The sequence below is a fragment of the Plutella xylostella genome, chromosome 14 (assembly GCF_932276165.1).
Source record: "Plutella xylostella chromosome 14, ilPluXylo3.1, whole genome shotgun sequence".
Lineage (NCBI taxonomy): Eukaryota > Metazoa > Arthropoda > Insecta > Lepidoptera > Plutellidae > Plutella > Plutella xylostella.
Window position 1 is genome coordinate 7,151,044 of NC_063994.1, and position 22,356 is coordinate 7,173,399.

The following is a 22,356-nucleotide window of genomic DNA, read 5'->3' on the forward strand; positions in this document are numbered from 1 at the left end:
TTTTTTATTTTGCACTATATTTTCGTTTGTCGATCACATAAAATTGTAATAAATTGACACGTAGACACCTATTTCCTTGTATTTTTGCTTATGCAATACATCAAAAATCCACGGAGCGTGAAGGCAAACTGTCACAAGTGCCAGCACAGCAATCCATACCAACCAGCAACCAGCGATATTCTAGCGTACAGGCTGTTCACTATCATTTTACCCCTTCCTTAAAGCCTTACGGTCTTATTCATAAAAAAACCTTAAAGTAGGTTTACTGAGCTCAATAGTTACGGAACACATTAAGCCTATTTGAGGTTTCGTAAAAATCTCTATTCATAATAGTTCCGTAAACCTCCAGTAACTATAGTGATGCTAATAGATTTCACAGACCAAACATTTTGACATTTACCCTATTAAGTTGCCGGTCCGACGAAACCATAAACAAAAATAGCGAAAACTTTCATTCATTTATCAATCTCTATTATCTATGTTAGCCACGGCGCGGCACTTAAAAAAGTTTACGTTGGCTTAAAGGCGCAGTTGGCCAAGCCAAAACCCACAAAAAAAAAATTAAATTTTTACGTTACCATGGCAACTTATTTTCAGCAAATATTAACTCACAACAAATGTCAAATCGTCAATAAAGCAGAACAGCTGTTGACCGGCCGCCATGTTTTTGTACAAGAGGAGGCTTACGGAAGGTGTATAGTAGGGTCCAGCCAACTTTAGCATATCAAGGTTTTACGAATCAGTTGGAGAGTTCTTTAGCGCTATTGATCGTTTATGAATAAAGTTTTTTTGACATTTGCTTATAGCAGGCCTATAGGTCTCCCGTAACTTTTTATGAATAAGACCGTTATTATTTATTCTATAACATCGTAATCTGAACTTTACATGAAATGTCATCATTGAATCTTCATTAATAATTTTTTTTTTAAATTAACGATTATCAATAAATCCATAGTGTGAGAGGTATAATAATCACTGTAAAATGCTATTGCATCTCGCACTGAAATTTCAGTAATGATGAAATTTGCATATTAGACGAACTTAAGCTCCAGCAGGCAATCATAATTTAAATGTCTATTATTGGCTTGTAACAGAGATATCTAACGGCATAGCACATAAACCAAACTTCAGGCGCAGTAGCATTTTCACGGGGCTTATAAAACCACAATGAACGAACTATAAGCGCGAGGCCGTTATTATTCCGAGATACGAGCATTTTCGCGCGATCGGCGAAAAACAAACAGCGATCGCGGCGCAAAGGAAATCGACATAAACAGCCAACTGTGAGAGGAAAAAAAACAAAAGACTGCTCACCTGTGAAGCATCAGGATTCGTCCCCGGGTGTGTGTACTTATGCAAAAAGTGGCAGGTTCCCGGGATATCCTTGGGGAATGAGTTGGGGAGGCACGCCCTCTCGCGAGGTTCCATATCGAAGCCGGGGAATTTCATTAGCCACCTGCGGAATAAATACTCTTTAGTGTATATTGCAAGTGATATGTGGAGATCGGACTTGTTTATTCAGGTTTTCTTTTTCCTGAAACAATTTAGGCGAAAATGAAGGTAATTGCAAGTCGCAGCTCGGAAAAGTCTCGCTATATGACCGACAAAAGTAATTCAGAATGACTGCAATTAAATTTAAAATTAATGATTTTACACGCACAAATAGGCCGAGCTTTCTGAGGTTTCCATGAATATTAAGTTAATGTCCACATATTCCATATTCGATTTCCACTCTGATAGTGTATTCTTACTTGGTATTCATATGCACATATGAACAATATTCCTATTTATACATATACTACCTAGTATTAAAATTTTACCTTTTTCCGCCTCATTTCCACATTGTGACATCATTGTTTCTAACTCCCTTTTTATATGCTGATCCCTTTGTGTAGGTGACTGAAGTTTTATTTATAAAGTTGCTATTGTATTGGAAATGTTTTAGGGAAAGGTTCATTTCATATGAGGGTTTATTTCCCGATCGGACGGTGATAGCTGGGCCTACACTCCCGATCTACCATCCACACTAACATAATGCTCTATCGCATTGGATTAGCTTTAACTATGGCAGAGTTTCAGTTGATCGTGTTAGTCGGAGTAGGCCCCCTGGTATCAAAGCGGTCAGGAAAGGCATCATTTGAACTGTTGCGGCTTTCATTGTGTTGGTTTTATTGTTAATAGAGTTCCGGTTATTTATGATAGTGAGCGGTCTCCTTTATGATGGATTGTAGTAATCAATTCGTGCTTCCGTTTTATTTTGTGTCTTCGGTAAAAGGATTTCTTTGCACACACATAAAGTAGTTCTAGATAGCTTTAGAAAGAGCGTAACTAACTATAGACATTTGGAGTCAGATGACAGAACAATACCTACGGTAACATTTTTTAAACAAGTGCTTACTCGTAAAGAATAGAATAGAATAAACCAGGCTCCACGGCACGTTATCGATGTCAATAAACTTGTTTAAGCGCGTTGCACCAATCACAGAGCCGTAAAATGGCGAATAACGATATAGTGACGTTTATCTACGTCATAACGGACCCGTGCAGTGGGAACTGAGGATGTTAGATTGTACTAAGCTATAAGTAGTAGGCTTCCACTGAAATAACAGCGCAGCGTTCTTTGAGCCAGCCAAAGGCGCAGCATTAGCTGAGTGGACACCTTTTTTGACGACGACAGCAATTATGTTTGCGTCTGTTCCTTGATTAATGTATCAATACTGCTGTCTGCGTCCAATAAAGTTTATTCTTTCTTTCTTTCTTTTAATACTTACTCGTAGGTGGTGGGGCTGACGTTGATCATGAGCGGCTCGGAGCCGGACTCGAACTTGTTGGCGAGCGTGACGTTGTGACTACTGTACTGACTTCTTCGCATGTCCCTTACCGACACAATTATTCGTCTACGTCGATAAGGGACCATGCAGTGGGGACAGAGCGACTGTATGTATATATGGTGAATCGCGTTATAGTCTTATTTATCTACGTCGATAAAGGTTTCGTGCAGTGGGAACAGAGAGACAGTACGTAAATATGGCGAATCGCGTTATAGTCTTATTGGTCTACGTCGATAAAGGCTTCGTGCAGTGGGAACAGAGCGACAATACGTATATATGGCGAATCCCGTTATAGCAACGTTTATCTACGTCGATAACGATCCCGTGCAGTGGGAACATAGCGACAGTGCGTGTATATGGCGAACCGCGTTATAGCGACCTTTATCTGCGTCGATAACGCACCCGTGCAGCAGTAAACAGTACTTACTCGTAGGTGGTGGGGCTGACGTTGATCATGAGCGGCTCGGAGCCGGACTCGAACTTGTTGGCTAGCGTGACGTTGTGCCCGAACAGGCAGTACTTCAGCATCGTCTTGCCGACCCCCCCCTAGTACCGTGTGCAGCCTGCCTCCCAGAGCGGTAGGCGGAGACTGTGGAGCTACTGACATATTATCTACTTCTTCGCATGTCCCTTACGAACACAACCTTTCTTCTCCTCTCAAAAACCCATCACCATTTTAAAGCCATATATATGGCGAATCGCGTTATAAACATCGATAACGGACCCGCGCAGTGGTGCCCGTGTGAGTCGTATATATGGCGAATCGTGTTATAGTCTCATTTATCTACGTCGATAAAGGACCCGTGTAGTGGAATTAGGTTGATACTATTATGGCGAATCGCGTTATAGCGACGTTTATCTACGTTGACAACAAATCCATCGCGTTATAGCAACGTTTATCAACGGTGACGTTTATCAACGTAGATAACGGACCCGTGCAGTATGGACAGAATGATACTATTAGGCGAATCGCGTTATAGTGTTATTTATCTATGTTGATAAAGGCTTCGTACAGTGGGAACAGGGCGACAGTACGTATATATGGCGACTCGCGTTATAATCTCATTTATCTACGTCGATAAAGGCTTCGTGCAGTGGGAACACAGCGACAGTACGTAGGTATATATGGCGAATCGCATTATAGACACATTTATCTACGTCGATAACGTCCCCGTACAGCGGCTCCAGTACTTACTCGTAGGTGGTGGGGCTGACGTTGATCATGAGCGGCTCGGAGCCGGACTCGAACTTGTTGGCGAGCGTGACGTTGTGTCCGAACAGGCAGTACTTCAGCATCGTCTTGCCGACCACCCCCCCCACCCCCTAGTACCGTGTGCAGCCTGCCTCCCAGAGCGGTAGGCGGAGACTGTGGAGCTCCTGACATACTTACCTACTTCTTCGTATGTCACTTACCGACATAACTATTCGTCTCCGCATAATAAAACCAATCACAGAGTCAAAATCATATATATGGCGAATGACGTTATAAACATCGATAACGGACCCGTGCAGTGGTGCCCGTGTGAGTCGTATATATGGCGAATCGTGTTATAGTCTCATTTATCTACGTCGATAAAGGACCCGTGCAGTAGGGACAGTGTGATATTATTATAGCGAATCGCGTTAAAGCGACGTTTATTTACGTCGATAAGAAGCCGTGCAGTGGGGACAGGGTGATACTATTATGGTAAATGGCGTTATAGCGACGGTTATCGCGTTATGCGTTGATAACGGGCCGTGCAGTAGAGACAGTGTGATACTGTTATGGCGAATCGCGTTAAAGCAACCTTTATCTACATCGATAACGCACCCCGTGCAGCGGCTCCAGTACTTACTCGTAGGTGGTGGGGCTGACGTTGATCATGAGCGGCTCGGAGCCGGACTCGAACTTGTTGGCGAGCGTGACGTTGTGCCCGAACAGGCAGTACTTCAGCATCGTCTTGCCGACCACCCCGGCTAGCACTGTGCCCGTGTGGAGGCCTATCCGCATCTGTGGGGAGAGGTGGGTGTGAGGTTTTTTGTTTAAAAAGTATAATCAAACCCTGGGATCTCCAGGAAGTCATAAGCAACCTAGGTCGTCTACTGGCTTTCTGGTGTGAGCTTGAGTGGCTTAATAGCTAGTTACCCCATAGGTATTTCACGCGTAATGGCCCACCTTAAAGGCTAAAAGCGGAAAATCAGCTCGCCATGATAGATAGATAGAAAAATTATCAAAATCGGTCCATAAAAAAGGGAGATATCGGTTAACATACATATAAAAAAACACCAGTTAAGTCGGTTCCACACTTTTGATAACTACCCGTATAGTTAAATATATTATTATAATTATATGGTTTAGCGCGTACGTACTTATCATTATTATTGAGACTGAGATGTAACATTTTACAGAATATGATTTTTTGTCTGAACTAGCGTAAGCCTACTTACTACATTATTAATAATTTCTGCAGTTAGCGTTAATTTCTGCAAGTATTTACGCTATTCGATTCCGAGAGTCTAGCATTCTAGCATAGTCCAGCTTACATTTCATGCCAAAATTCCTACTGCATTGTAGCTTACGTAAGGAATCTGACTGCATAAGGTTGGTGGGAATAAATAATATAGATCTAATAAAATCTGTTCAAAGATAAAATAAGTATTCATAAGTAAATGCACAATTTTACACGCCTTTTGCTTAGGTAGGTAAAAAATAAGACTTAAAATATCTATTTTTTTCCTTAAAACTTACTAGAATCTTATTTTGTTTTGTAATATTCATCCATAATAACTCATGATGCGGTGGGGCAATTTCATGCAAAGTTGTTGCGCCAAAATTAATAACTTCTCTCTGACTCGAGTGAAAGTTCAATTTTATGCATAAAGAGCTTTCATTATTTTTCACTTGGTACGAAATAAATTGATTATTTACGTTTCGGCAAAGATTAATGAATTAAATTAAAATGTTTTACACCTTTTCTGAAAAATAATACTTTTTTAAACGTTTATTAGACCTGTTCAAGCTTTTCTAAGGGTGTGAATCGCTCTATTCCCACAGTATCTAAGTTTATTAAAATCAAGTCAAGTAATCCACTGATGGTGAAGATAGAGGTGCAGGTTGTATTCCTACCTAAAAAAATATTTTATTTTATTACCTAACATAATAGCAGCAAAACCCCCGAATGCACAAGCCTCAAGCTTAATCTCAGTGACAAAGTTGAGTGATATGAAAGGTCCATTAAAAAGTCACAAGAAATTACAAAGAGCATTAATCTTCCTCTAATGCATAAAGAGTATATCACCATTAACGATTTTAGCCCAAGTGCAGTTGACGGGACCCCATCCATCACGTTAGGAGAGAAAATAAAAGTTAAGCGTAGATCGCACTTTAACCTTAGTGGTTCCGTAGAGATAAATTAAAGACTCACTTGGAGACGTGGGCAGCGATGACATCCATTATGAAATAAAAATAGTCGTTCATTCGAGTATCCAACCATACACAAAATTTAATATACTACTAGTATTTATATTTATTTATTTAATCCTTTATTGCACAAATATAAAAATCACCTGTATAATATAATGTTCACTTCGGGTCGCTAAGCCAACGGAGTAAGTAAGCATATCTGCTCTACCGAAACACTACTCAAGCCAGCCAGTGAAGGCAAGTAGTAAGTGAAGGATCCTGTTCCTCATAGTGTTCACTCTCATTTCTAGAAATAGATCATGGTAGAGATTGCTATAAGCAATAAGGCCGCCTTTTTGTACTGTTTTTATTTTTAAGTTTTTTTTTTGTATGTTCTATTTTGGTGCAAATAAAGAGTATTGTATTGTATTGTATTTCTCCCGACAATCGGGTGGGTGGGTCACTAGTACCCAATAGCTCTCCAGAAGTTGCCCTGTTATGATATTATTATTGAAATGGGAGCTTAAATATCTCGAAAGTGTAAATCCCTGTTGAATTCACACTGCTACAATTCATGCGACCCTTGTGGCTATTAATATCAATTTAAGAAAATCGGGTTATATGAACATAAGGAGAATATTTTGTAGGTATTTGAAAAGGAATTAGGTAGTTAGGTATAAAATATAATTATATAATATATTAAGTGTAGAAAAAGGTATAGTACCTAATCCTAACAGCAGTAAACTTTGGTATAGGTAGATTTTATTTTTCCATAATGACAATGATTTAATAACAAAAGTTTGTTGATACTTTTACGACTCTTTTTTACATCACCTTCATTTAATTACTTATGTAAAACCCGTTGTGAGCAGTTTGGCCCTGATGATGATGATGGTGATGGCGACTGTAGAATTAAACCAGATGCTATTGCTACTTTACAAACAGAGTAAACAGGAAAAAACAACATCTAGCTAGGCAAATAAGGTACTCGGTCCTTAGCAAACGGAACCCCAAAAAGATTCAACAAAAAGGTTAAGTACTTTTTCAAGACTTTTTTGAGAAGACAAAGTACAGGAAAAAGCGTGTCTGGAAATGTGGAACTCGAAATCACAGAGGTAGTTTTATTTTCACTTATAAGTGTAACTTCTTGTTCTTTCTCCGACGTAAATGTGGAAAGTTATGATATTCTGTTTGCGGGTACTTTGGGGCTATTTGTGATTTGTTGTAGCTTGGGAGTAGTTTCAGACCCTCGGGCTGTGAGAGGCAACATGAAAGGATGGGTGTAACGGATTGGTTACGTGCTGTAATTTCAAAACGAATGAACTGATTTCAGCCAATTTTCACCGCAGATTTTTTTATTTATTTTTGGCTGGTTAAAACGTTTTCCGTTTCAATAGTGGACGGCCAAAATATGTATTTTTTTCTTTGTGTGAATTTTTATACAATGGTTTCAGACCGTGCGGTATATTTTATTGATTGAATGCGATTGAGCGTATGTTATTGTTAGGTGAAAGAGGTTACTTACTTACTTACTTATTCCCAATCTCCGCTGGGGAGCAAAGGGCCGAAGTGAAGCGCCGCCATTCTTTACGATCTTGGGCCAGCTCAGAGACATCCGCCCAAGACATCCCCGCCTGGCCCATTTCCTTTTTCACAGAGCGCTGCCATGTCTCTCGCGGTCTGCCGAGTCTTCGTTTACCGCCCTCGGGGTGCCATGTCAGTGCTTCCTTTGGGACGTCTTCAGTACGCCTTAGAACGTGTCCTATCCATCTCCATTTGCGTTCTTTTACGGTTTCTGCTACAGGTTTTTGATGTGTTCTGCGCCAAAGTTCCTCGTTGGAGACAAAGTCAAACCAACGGATCCCTAGGATACTGCGTAAGCATCTGTTTACGAAAACCTGTAGCTTGTTCGTGGTTTGAACCGTTTTCTTCCAAGTTTCGCAACCGTAGAGGAGAACGGTCTTTACGCACGCGTTGAACAGGCGGATCTTGGTTTGGAGACGGAATGCGGAAGACCTCCACACTGGGCTTAACATGGCAAAAGCTCCACGGGCTTTGTTGATGCGGTTGCCGATATCCTCGTCAGTTCCACCATTTGGTGTGATTTTGCTTCCCAGGTAGGTGAAGGTGTCAACATCTTCAATTGATTGGCCGTTGATTTTGAAAGAGGTTACAAAACTTATTATTCTGAAGACTTTACATGCACGAATTTTAGAGATTCACTCAAAAATATAACTTTTTGTAAATTATAACATATAGCACATTTATATATACATAGGTATTCTTAGTATAGATGTACCTACTAAAAATTCAACAATAGGCACGTACTGCAGGTATACTTTGTAGATGCTATCTGTAAGTCTGTAACCTACTTTCTCGCAAGGACAAAGACACAAAATACGGGCTTGTTTATTTGTAATATTTAAGGAGCTTCAGTAAATTTAAAATCCTACCCTGGACAAACGTGCCAGTAAAGCGAGTAAATAAATAAAAGAATCTCTGGAGCTCCAAATGTGCTCTACCTTTTCGGTGTAAGAAAATTTATTCAGCATTTTAGTCCCACAGAGATCTCAAGACAAATTCTACAAGTCAAGACTACTTACGTAAACTACGGTACAGACGCGACATTGCTTTATTTGTGTTTTTGCTGTAAAATTGTAGGGTTGATAAACATAAATGAAAGACTTCAATGTGACTGAATGAAGAAGGTTTAAAAATACGATGACGCGCCTGGAGAGAATATAGGCAGCTTGTCTTGGTGTCTTAATTAGGGCTATGATAAGATGGTATATAATTTGTATCGCTGTTTTTTTTACTACTGAAATCGCACATGACAATCCGAAGCGTCATATCTTGAAAAATCGCAATTTTTTTTTATTACATTTTTGCATTCTACAGATCATTCTCTACAATCTGGTAAAACAGTCATATCGGTAGCTCCTTTCTGGGCCGAGATATGGCACTATACGACTGTCTTGCCTGTTGTGATGCGCACGCATTGTCGATGGACAAACAGTCATATTGTAGTTTAATACGCTGACCATGTCTGAAGCGCGGGCTCCGGTCGTTTTATCTTAAGTTAAGACAAGTGTAGTTACGAAATACGCAAAATGTGATGAATCAAAACGTATTATAATGTAAATAATACTATTTTGCTTGTTTCGCACGTAGAATTTTTATTGTATTATTTCTAGATAATACTATCTTGCCTGTTTTATTATTGAATTTTTACTAATTTGATTGTTGTATGTTTTTATGTGACGGTTTAGCTATGGGATTCGTCAAGATAATACTGTTTGTCCAGTTAAATCAATAATTTTTCTATGTCATAAGAGAAATAATACGGTTTGTACGGTTTTTAATGTAATTATTCATGGAATATTTGAGTTGTAGTAACATCATGAAGCTACATAAACATGCTGCTAAACTAGTTTTGACAGCAATTCCTCCGAACAAAAGCCTTGGAACCTGAAGGGTATTGCAGCTAAGGAACATTAGACACCAGACAAAGACTTTGACGATGATTTGGTTGACCCTACTTACGTATAAACCCGTCGTAGAAATAGTGACTCTGTCCAAGTTCTCCGAATCTTCCAGAGCAACAACAGCAACATTGCGAGCACGCCTATAGCAGTTCTGAAGTCTGATGTTTGCTTTAAATGTTTGGCCCACTGGCATTTCAGCTTGAGGTAGATTTTAAAAGCTTGGTTGAGATCTCTTACGAATTACCTTATTTCTGATGTAGTTCTTCAGAGAAACGCCGAGCATAGCTGTTATTGCTCGATAAGCGACTTTAATCCGTTGGAGGAGTCCAACAGTCACAGCCATTTCTGAAGCAGACGTCATCACTGGCAGGGTGCACTGATTGAAGACCTTTGAGTTCAGACTTTAGAAATGGCCTCAAGATGAATGTGTGACGAAGTTTACCGAATGCAGGTCAACTTATAGTATGCTTGTCTCTGCCTAGTTTAATAGTCTGCCCAAGTTAGACAAATTCCTGAGCAACTTTGATCTTTGGCTTCCCATGCAACTACCACCGGATTTGGTTTAATGTAAGCATTCAATTAAATAAGATTTATTTCTTAAATACATATGCAAGGTAGTGCACTTCTGTTCAGTTTTGGCGATATTAAATCCCTCTGTTGAACTACTCTTTGCAATTCAGTCTTGATTTGTGGTCCTAGATAAGCACACAGTCGATGCTATGCCAGTAGCGGCGTTTTACAGATACCTCAACACATCGAAGGTTTCCAGAAGTGTCCACGTCTCGATGAAATATCCAAAGCTTTTGGTCAACCAAGGCCACCAAGGTTAATTGTCTTCTGTATAATCTGCCTGAAGTTAGAAATAGTGCTTGACCGACGGTACGTCCTGACCGTACCATCTGAAAGTCAGCGCTTACCGTCGCGTCGGTTGCAAAATGCATTCAGTGCTTTGCTGACCGCAAACTGCGATACTATGTGTTGAATCCATGCGGTCGGTCACGCGGTCGGTCACTCCGTCACTGAAGCACTGAACGCGTCCCTACAAGCTCATAGCTCGTCGGTAGACCAACGTACGCTGACCGACGAGCCCGACCGACGGCTGCACCGATGTCTCACACGAAATCACGCGCGTACCGTCAGCGTAGCTGCACTCATAGACTTGCATAGATATAGCTACGTCAAGCGACGGTCAGCGCTGACCAGCGGTCGAGCACTATTGCTAGCCTTACTGTTTGATGATCTATGGTGATTAAGAATTTTCGAAATCTAGCCTGTTCTGGAAGCTGGAACTCGGCAAACTAATTAGTGAAACGGTTCTAAATAATCCTTGAGAACGTACATAAATCTCACTTATATAGCCTCGATCTATAGTTTAGACGGTTTTTATTTAAAGTTCCTTAGAACGGTTACCATTGTAGAAAAAAATACCACGACACTCTCGTACGATGCCTCCGGTGTTATACCAGTACAAGCAACCGACTTGCACTACTTCTTGAGCTGTCCGAGGCTTCGAGACTAGTAATACCTCCAGGTTTCAGAAGCTATGAGGTAATGCTACCAGGATTATTTTTGATTTATAGCTGCTCAAGGGCTATTAATATCTTGTCCTCAGTTTTCAACTTCGTCTGGTGGTTCTCCCATGCTTCTTCTTCTTCTTCAATCCCGCTACTCCTCCGAGGAGTCTGGGGCTGACACCAGGCGCTTCCATCCTTCTCTGTCGTGGGCCAGCAAGTTGAGCTCTGGCCACGACTTCCCTTTCTCTTGGGCCTCGCTGAATATTGACCGCTTCCAGGTATGAGCTGGTCGACCGGGTCGCCTTGAACCGCCCTGGGGTTTCCATTGTAGGACCACTTTCGGGATATGATCATCAGGTCTTCGCAGTGTGTGGCCCAGCCATCGCCATTTTCGCTCTTGGACGTCTATGTCTATAGGCTTTTGGTTTGTAACCTTCCATAGCTCGATATTGGTGATGGTGTTCAGCCAGTGTCTTCGTATGATACTTCGTAGACAGTTGTTGACGATCTCCCATGCTGCTGAACGAATACTTTCACCCGCGATTTTGCTGCTTCTATAACTAGTGTATTGTAGCATCGAAGGTCTTTTCGTATCAGCTTCTTTATACACTTGGTGAGGGCCTGTTATTCTGACGAAATGTTACTCACAATTTGCTCTCATAGTTTGTAATTATCTATTATGAAAAGCAATACATAATAAAATTGTTTTTGTATCATTCTTCGCTACGGCTTGAAAACTATGCACTCTACTAAGTTCCTAATAATTTAATAGAAAGAGTACATAGTATATTAGATAATCAAAGGTTTAAATGCTGTTTTTTTTGTAATTAAGTCTAAAAATATCAAATATTGTTCTAAAAGTGAGATTTCTCGTTTTTAAAATTCGTGTTTAATCAATAGAAGGACCGATTTTCCGTAGAAAAAAATATATCAAACGCTTTGTATTATTTAATTTTCCGTAAAAGAAGATAAACCGTATGTTTTATCTCGACATATGACAAATTACCAGCAAGTATGTAAGCAAAAAAACGGGCTATACAGTCATAAATATGAAAATCGAAAATTTTGACAGGCAAGACCGTATTATCTTCGGACCACCTCAGAAAAACACTTGTAGATATAAAATGAAATGACTTAGGCTCAATTGAACTATATGTTTTTATTGGCAAAGAGTTAATCTACCAATCACAAAAGAAATATATTTATTTTATTTATTATTCTTTGAATTATGAGACACCAAACTTTCAAAACGCGATATCTCGAAACTACGTTTTTCAAGATATGACGGTTCGGATTGTCATGTGCGAAATATATAAATTCTGATTTTCGTTTGTTTGTTCGTTCATTTACTATGGATGGCAAACAATATCAAATTTTAGAGGGCATTTTTTTTTGGAATGGCGTTATCTGGATATGATGAGTACAAGTACGAGACGAATTTCACATAAGTATCGAATTTAAAATCGTAACTTGTACATTCGAATACAATTTTCCAGTCATATTCGTATTTGTTGGCGCATCGCGGTCAGCACCGCCATTTTAAATTAATTGTTAATTTGAATTAAAATAATTAGAGGTTTATATTATGCTGGCGGTTTCCCATTCGATTCACTTAATAGTTTCGTAATAATACTATAAAGAGAGATGTGTTTGAAAGTCAATTTTGTATCATAATTTGGGGTTTATATTATGCCAGCGGTTTCCGATTTGCTTAATATTTTAGCATATATGAATTAGAGATGAATATTCTGTTTGAATGTAATTTTTGAATGAGTATTACATTAAATTATTGAGTTACCCGTGAAAACAATGGGATCAAATGTAGCAATTGGCCCCAATTAACCTATCGACTATCTTCACACAAAAGAAATATACATGAGAAAAGCAAAAACAGATTATCATAAATACCAGTTTACAATTTGATCAGTGAATTATGATTCTGCAGTTGAATGTAGCCTTCAAGCACCTTAATTATTACGAAGTACGGAAACAACTTTAATCACCGAAAAAGAGATCAAAGATCGGTACAGTCAAGAACACAAGTGCGAACTCGAACAAACCGTTTGTACTTAACAATACTTTATAATTTACGTTAATTATCTAATTCCGTTCGGTAGCTTTCGCATCTACTTCGTACTTAACGAGACGAAAAGATCACACCAAGCTGAAGTGTTGTTCACAGTAGAGCACTTGAAAGGCAGTAATATGATGCTTGAAATATTCCCTGCCATTCTACGCAAACTTGGGGCCATGAAACCTGACCCGAGGCTCGAGCGGACAGGAAGAAAGACTGTTTATTATACCTAATTATGGAAAATATTCAGGATGGGTTGCCTTGAGAAGATGTTTTGTCGATCTATTGAATGAAGGTATTGTGACGTTTCTTGGTAGCCTTTCCAATGAGCTCTGGCGTATATTGTGATGCAGTTTTCAGTTTACCAGTTCAATCCAGGTTTTGGGTGTGCGTTTGTAGATAAAATGAAACCTTATTATATTTGCACTATTCAAACTGAAATCTCGGAAATGACATTTTGTTCAATATCCCATAAAAAGTACTCGTAGCTATCAAACTTTGTTGGGGATAATTACAGTAACAGAACACGCTGTATATAATGTGAAGGGATTTCCAGTATTCACGGTTTTTTCCAAGCCCCAACTTCAGTAAAACGGCAGAGCCCGAAACTTTCAGAGGAAAAAAACTAATATATTTTATAGAGATAGCCGCTCTCGGAGTTTGCATTTTCCCAGCGAGAATTCTTGCACTCTCAAATAAGAATTTAGTGCATACTCTCTGGAGAAATTGTTAAAAGATGATTTGTCGATTTACGTTACAAATGTGCTTCAAGAGCCCAGACTGATAGATTGTCTGCTAAAACTGTTTACTGATGACTAACAATTTGATGGAACTGAAAGAAAATACCTAGAATCTTTTCTTAAACTATTAGCTTGTTCTCATATGAAATGCAATTTAAACAAACCCCCTGTAGGTAGACTGGTAGTAAATACTTAGCAGTTAGCTCAACTTTTGTACACTTAAATCGCATATTTGTGCTATAAAGAAAGAAACAAAAAAAATATGGAAAAGGGACATAAAAACATACTTCTTTCTTCTTAAAAAACCGGACTCTCAGTTTCTCATTGAGTAGGTACCTATACAGGGTGTTAACTAGAATGCGTTTGAGCGGGAAATGGGGGTTAGTATTAGTCTAACCAAGCACGTTTCTAAGAAAAAAAACATCAGAATCTCGAATATGTATGTTTAAAGTCTAAAGTAAAGTGGAAAGTTTTACCTTAATCAAAAACATGGTCACCCTACACAAACACATAACCAATGAGACATTCGATTGCAAAAGAACACACACTGTAAATTTGTTATCAACTTCACTTTTCATAATTTATTTGATGTAACTATGATTGTAATTAATTACACAGTAATAACAATTATTAAATAAAATTGAAATTATTCATGGTGATTAATGACATACTAATCAACAATTAAACAGCTGATGTGCATAAAGTTTCATAGATCGTACAGAATACAATTTATGACTTTCTAGGAGCTCAGAACAATAATTAAACCTTTTTACTCAGAATAACGTTTTATTTTTCTTTTATTACCTAAAGATGCGTACAGACCGGCCCAACGAACGCCCAACGAACGCCCACCGATGGACATTTATCACATAATACAGGGGCAGATTGAGCAACGAAGGTCAACAAAACCCGTTCGTTGGCGTTCGTTTGGCCGGTCTGTATGCAGCTAAAGATAAAAGCCCACAATGCATAACAGGATGATAACAGGGTCTACTTCAATGACGAATTGGTTTACTTACACTCGCTCATCTCGATTTGTGTTGTGTACTTGCGATTGAGACGTCTTTGATGACGAATAGTACGGAAATCCTCATAATAAGTATGACCTCACTTTAAATACCAGTAGAATAATAACAATCTCGCGTATCATAACCATCGAGTATTTATGATAGTCATTACCTTCTCTGTGGATCTAGTCTGTCAGTCAGTCATTGTTGTTTATTTGTTTACAATCATTTTTTACAATTATTACCTAAAAGGGAAAAGGTACCTACAATTCTATCTTTTGGTTACCAAGCCTTGTTCCTCATTTCGTTTTATGTTGTGCTGTGCTGTGAATACGTGTGACCTATGTTATGAAGCATAAAATGAAAATGTTCTGTATTCATAAAAGATAATTGTGTATCAATAAAGTGATACTTATGGAGTAAAATGAAATGTCTACAATGGATTGGGTACTTTGAGTACCCAAAATCTCGGTAGGTACCTTGACGATGTGGCTCCACGAGTGTGGTGCAGATGTACGCATACTTTTTTATTGACCTTGGCTTTGAATTGTTTGGCCTTGATCTTGGCTTTCAAGTTCATGGTCATTCTGTCAAACGTACCTAAACCTGAATAGGGTGACTATGAAATTTTAAAATGTACTAAATAAAACTGTTTTATGTTGGTCAGCTTAAAGCAAATAAAATACGTTTTTTAATGTCTTATCGTGTTCAGTATCATCAGCTGTATCTACCATTTCCCGCTCCAACGCAATTAAGTTAACACCCTGTATATTAGAACAAATTTTAGTAAACTGCCAAACTAGAACTTGTCTACAAACCTTGATAGGGTTCCCCTCATGCGTCAAGTGTTGCGCGCACGTCTCCACCATCCGGAGTGCCATCCACGCGATCTGTGGCGCGTGTGTGTCGATCTTACGATGCAGCCCGCTCGCCACGCAGTATGCGTCTCCTATTGTCTCCACCTGGTTAGAACGCCAAGAGGTTAGATTGAGTCTGAACCTGGTAACTGAAAAGTACACTTTTAGTACGGGGTGAGGTGTGGACGGTATCAAAACTTCGAGACGCTATTGGTCCGCGCTACACAGCACGGTGGCTATTGGTCTATTGTGGCGCACTTATCCTCACTATTGTTTAATAAATACAAACTGGGTACGCGGCCAGTCGTGCTTAGCACGGGGCGCAAACCGCGCACATCAAGACGTTACAAAAGTCTTCCGTCGCGATGTGAGTGACTGTGACTTGCGCCCAGTGTAGCCCTTATACGTGCATCATAAGCACACTCTAAGCTGAACCGTATAGGAGCTGCTCTTCTACGTCTACGATCAGCTTTAGCGAGACGGAAGGCGTGAACCACATGTCCACATTAACAATGAAATGACTGATTAATATTAACACATGCAGAACTAACATGTTTCACACTGCATTCGATAGACTGACGTTTGCGACATAAATCTATACTCGTATCTACATTTAACACGTATACATCGCAGTTAGGAACTAATCTGGTGTTGGCGGCTGCTAATGCATACGAGATTTACTAAACAGCGTCATCGAAGCCTGTGAAAGGGTGGCAGGTTGGCAGCTTGATGTTTGTTCGTGTAGTGTATGCTTCGATTCCATTGAGTTTGCTGAAGCTAGAAGTTTTTCATTCGTTTTGGATTGCAGTTCACAGTTTTTGTAGGATGCTATCTATATACAGGGTCGATTTTCTCAGAAAGTTAGAAAATTTAGATCGTGGATTGAGGAAGTTAGAAGATAAAAATTTGTGTTGTGGCGCTACTTATAAGATTTATATCTTTGTCTAGCAGCGGATGTCTCAACTGACGATGATTACAGTACCGCGTAGTATGCATAATATCGACTGCGCTAATTACTACTCTGAAATGCGCTGACCGACTGCGGGCATAAAGTAGACGAATTAGGTGGGCTAAAATACCACCGAATAGGTAACATTTAGTAGCAAGGCAGACCTAAAAAGGGATGGCCGTTTGCAGGGTGACCGCATGTTATCGTACCATACTTACTAAAATACCATTAATTGGTAACATAAGGCTGTTTGAACAGCATGCGGATGGTACGCCATTTTTCCGCGTCTCGCGTGCATATTCGACGCGTTACCTACTATGAATACTGGTATAAACGCGTGGGCAACCCCGCGTGCGTGATCAAATCCGCATGCTGTTAAAAAGAGCCTTAATGAGCAGCCTTTTTTCTTGCTGGTTAGCCGAACTAACTTTAGTCGATAATTACCTACAGTGAATTCGGTATGAGCGAGATACCATCGGTGGAAAAAAACACACTCACAAAGACAAGCCACATTCAAAAACTAACCTTATAAACGTCCAATTCCTCACAGAAGATGTCGAAAACGCTGTACAAGTTCTCCAGCATCTCGATGACCTTCATGGGCGTGGTGGTGGCGCAGATCGACGTGAAGCCAACGATGTCGCTGAACAGCATCGTGACGTCATCGTGGCTCTTGGCTTCGATCTTCTCTCCTGTTAGGGTGGAAGGATGAGTTTGTGGACGAAATGCGGAAAATCAAGAAGGAAAAACTTATTTTTCTTAGCGTGTCGGTGACATATACTAGAACAGCATCGTGACGTCACATCGTGGCTATTCGCCTCCATCTAGTCTCCTGTCAGGGTCGAAGGATCAGTTTTAGTATAAAATGCGGAAGAAAATTAATAGGAAAAAGTTATTGTTCGTATCGTGTCGGTGACATATACTAGAACAGCATCGTGACGTCATCGTGGCTCTTCGCCTCGATCTTCTCTCCTGTCAGGGTCGAAGGTTCAATTTTAGGACAAAATGCGGAAAAATCAAGGACGAAATTTCAGTTTTTCGTTCAGCGTGTCCGTGACAAATACAAAACACCATCGTGACGTCATCGTGGCTTTTCGCTTCGATCTTCTTTCCTGTCAGGGTCAAAGGATGAGTTTTAGGATCAAATGCTGAAAAAAAATGCTTGGAAAAAGTAATTGTTCGTAGCGTGTCGGTGACAAATACTAGAACAGGCATCGTGACGTCATCGTGGCTCATCGCTTCGATCTTCTCTCCTGTCAGGGTCGAAGGATCAGTTTGAGGAAAAAATGCGCAAAAATTCAAGAAGGAAAAATTTTTGGTCTTAGCGTGTCGGGGACAAACAATAGAGATGCTGGTCTATGTCAGGTTTGTGTGCTGTGATGATAGGAATAACCAGTCACTGATTTCCCAAGGTGCAGTGCGGATGTATAAAAGTGAAGTTTATAGGTACATCAAACGCTTTTCTCATGTGGCCCGTTAAAAAAATTAAATTGTATTGCTGCGCTAGCATGACAGATCGGAGATACAGATGTATTAATAAATATAGCGAGTGTTTTATCAAAATTGGTGTTAGATACATAAATAGTTAGGTGTATATAAATTATGTGCTCATTTTCTTATATCATTATCAGCAGTTTGATTCATGCACATTTGATTTGATTTATTGTGGTGGAGGCGTGATGGATGAATGCATTGAAACCATTTTGCTCTCGATAAATTCGATGTTTCAATGAAGCATTTAACCTCAGAATGAATAACATAAACAGAGCTAATATTATTAACATTATTACACTAGTCTGCGAAGCAGAAAATACTGTTAGCCTTAAGGGAATTAGAGTGAAGGACGGCAGCATCCTAAATGATTTATTATATCCCTGTTGCGTCTATATACTTAATATTATGTATGTTTGACTGTATGTGTGTATTGTGTAGTTTCAGGATGTGTTTTTTTGTATATATGATATATATAAATCTAATAAAAAAATTCCAAACAAAATTTATTTTTAATAATTACAGACTTATAACTATAACTAAATAATTAACACTAAACTAGAAAATCAATCTAATAAGTAGATGCGAAGTTAAGAAGTATTTTTTATTATATTTATTAAGATTCAAACGATAATAACCATCCATTTACCTTTAAACAAATTCACAGAATAACATCCTCATTAAAATTCCATAGCAAACGGAAATGTATACACAATGCAATTTTCCTTGTTACACGTCAAGTTGCAGCGCGTAACCTTACGTGTATCAAGTGAAGTTTATGAAAGCATATATCAGTGTTACACGGGGAAAAGCGAAAGGAAAATCAGTGTACCACATCAGTCAAGCCAGTATTGTCGTTTATTATGAAGGGGAAATGTTACAAATCATGCCAGGTCATAATGCGGATAGAGGAAAGCCTAGTAAGTTGTATCACATATAGTAGTTAGTCGGCCTAAAATGTTTGGTACCCTAAAATAATAATCGTTAATCGTGTATAATTTTGTATATACTACGGATAGAGCAAATATATATAGAAGAAATATTTTAAGTAGAAAATTACCTACGTCTATCCATTGCGTCACTGATAACGCATAGACGAATACTGAAATAATGTGAAAGACTAATACTGAAAGACGGAAATACTGTTCTAATATACTATCAATTCGAAGTTACGTATGTTTAGGTCGAATTAGAGTGAAGATAATATCCGGAATACCCATGGTATCACCGGGAGTTAAGGGAAAGCCGTAGGGAAATTCAAAAATGGTAATAACTTATCTGAAGTTTAATACTTTAGGTCACAAACGCCCACGTTGACCCTCTCTCTCTCACGGTGTTGAAATAATCCTTAAATTTTTACGTTTCAATAACTTAATTATTTTAATTGATAAAATAACAAATTAATGACAATTGCGACTAATTCCCTCTCGCGGTAATCCATTAATAATACACCGGTGATTACAGAAACATAAAACCCAGCAATTAATTAATTAATAATTTGTAATTCGAACGATTCACTTATTTAAATGCACAACAATTTAACATTTTACCATTTAAAATTTAAACGTTGAAGGATCGTTCTGCGGTCGGTTGTCCGATGCTTTTTGACTGGCTGAAAGCAATTTGCATCGATTATGGTACACCGCCGACGAATTAAAAAAGTTTTCCGGCAACGCAAAACTGAAATCCATTTAGTCTGACATCCATTGCGAGTGGGAATAGCGAACTGCCGAGGTAAGCGGCTCCAAAACTGACTACGGCTTTATAACTGGTGCTTCTTCGCAATTAATGAATAACCAGAAGAGGAGTGATTTTTATTTTGGGTCATGTGGGCTTTATGAATTAACCATTAAAGGGTCAAAATATATTATTTTATACTCCTCTGGTAAAACGACCGAAAATACGAGTAGGTATACCAATTTGTTCACAAATCCGAATCAAATTCTGAAATCGTATTATTCTCTTATCACACCCCGCACAGAGAAGTCGATTCTATTATTCGTCAATGTTTTCAAAACCTTTGAAAAACCCGCCTTTATTTCTCGAGCCCTTAAGACCCAGTGTCGGGTTCTATAAATCAGTGTGCTATTAGCCTTATCCGCAGTAAATCGACCGCACATCCTGAAATATTGTCTGTACTTGCTGTTTTTATGCTGAGGCATACTGAAAGGGTCAAGAAATATCTTAAGTATGGAAATTTAATAGCTTAGCTTTATATATTTTAGAGAGTAAAAGTTACTTAGTTCGTCTGATAAAATTCCACTTGTATAATTATAAAAAGAACGCATGTTGCGCGGAAAATGTTTACAAATGGCGTGGCTTTGAGCACAGAACTGTTAATAACAAGTGCTATGAATGAAACCAAAAATAAATACACGTATTTTTAAACTACCTTTAAATAATTTTTCCCTTCGTTATCACGGGGAATTTTATTTCACAAACTCGCTGCGCTTTGATGTTCAAACTCATTACAATTCTTCGACATAAGCCGGGGTGAATTTGGGGTCTTATCTGTGAATTTTCTGATGCGGTAAGCCCCGGGTTTACACAAAATGGCTGCTGGCTAATCGCCCACTAAACGCCACGAGCAGAATAAGGTCAGCCTAGAGGCAGGGCTACTGCAATTTAACCAACACGTACAGTCAACAAAAGACAGACCTAACCCAAGCTAGCTTTATAATTTGGGTTAGAGACGAGCGATAAAAGGCAGGAAGAATAATATTTATTAATGAAAATGATTATTTTTTTCGTACTGGGGGCATTTTTGATATTCAGAAGGGGCCCTATTCTACTTACAAGATGGCCGCAAAAACAAGAACTAATAGGTTTGGTTAATTATCCGAAATGAACTCTGACCGACTCAAAATGTTCGTAGTTAAAAAATCTATCAAGACTAAAATAAATACTTTATTGATCCAAAGTAGACCTCCAGTACAAATTCAAATTGGCATAGAAACTTGCTTTGCCGACAAATTTTCCAGAGATTTCGCATCCCTATACTTTATACGGTTGCCAAATATTATAGAAATTACCAAGATACGAGATGCGCTTAAATATTAGTGCCCCATCAAATGGCCTCCTAACTTCGAAACTTCCTTTATCACCCATAATATTGCAGATGGGCTGACTTAGATTACGAGATTAAATCCCATCCAAGTCGGGGACTTAACGATTTCCGCTGAACCGACGATCGATCCATCAACGCCGCCTTGCCACACGGCGAACATTTAAAATCATTAATCACAATGTATTATTGTGATTAAAGCCGCTAGATAGTGGCAATTGGTGCCCTGGAAAACGAACTTTCAAAATGAAGGAGGTACTTTGTGTAATGAATTTAAACAAAGGAAATATACTGGTCACTGAACCTGCGTAGCTTCGAAAGAAATTCGAGAGGTCACATTTAGTGTTTAAAAAAAATGTTAATAAAAGTAAACATACAGGCATACAGCCATAACAATGCTTGTTACTAAATTAGACTAAAATTTAAATAAATAAATTTAAGGTATACAATTTTGCTCTCCGGTTGCATCCGACAGTTTCAGTAACATTTTATTTAAATCCTAATCCTAACTAATATTATAAATGCGAAAGTAACTGTGTCTGTCTGTCTGTTACTCTTTCACGCCAAAACTACAGAACGGATTTGATTGAAATTTGGTATACATACGGTATAGACCCTGGGAAAGAACATAGGCTACTTTTTATCCCGGAATTCCCACGGGAAAACTTTTTAAGGCGATGCGAAGCTCGCCGGGACCGCTATATATACTAAAATATGACCTCTTTAAGTTATACTCCGTTCTATGTGGTTTTCTGGAAGAGATTTTTTTTAGTAGTAAGGTTGCCGATTTTGCTATTCTCTTTTCTATGTTTGTGAAACTGTTTATGTTTGTGTGCAATAAAGAGTATTTTATCTTATCTTATCTTACCCTTCATACTATTGAAAACCTACCACATGATATTTTTAAAGAATCCTCTACATACCTATGTACCTAGCATTTGGCAATTTGTATTTTTAGGCTT

The 22,356-nt window shown here is 38.8% G+C and overlaps 1 protein-coding gene across 1 annotated transcript in view; it reads right to left on the minus strand.

Moving 5' to 3' along the window:
- Positions 1 to 22,356, minus strand: part of LOC105383491 (head-specific guanylate cyclase) — a 122,000-nt gene that overhangs the window by 2,123 nt on the left and 97,521 nt on the right. The window contains exons 11-14 of the mRNA XM_048625242.1: positions 17,365 to 17,531; positions 15,852 to 15,995; positions 4,667 to 4,821; positions 1,315 to 1,456 (exon numbers count right to left, since the gene is read on the minus strand). Coding sequence (XP_048481199.1) covers positions 1,315 to 1,456; positions 4,667 to 4,821; positions 15,852 to 15,995; positions 17,365 to 17,531 — 608 coding nt within the window. The remainder of the gene's footprint in view (positions 1 to 1,314; positions 1,457 to 4,666; positions 4,822 to 15,851; positions 15,996 to 17,364; positions 17,532 to 22,356) is intronic.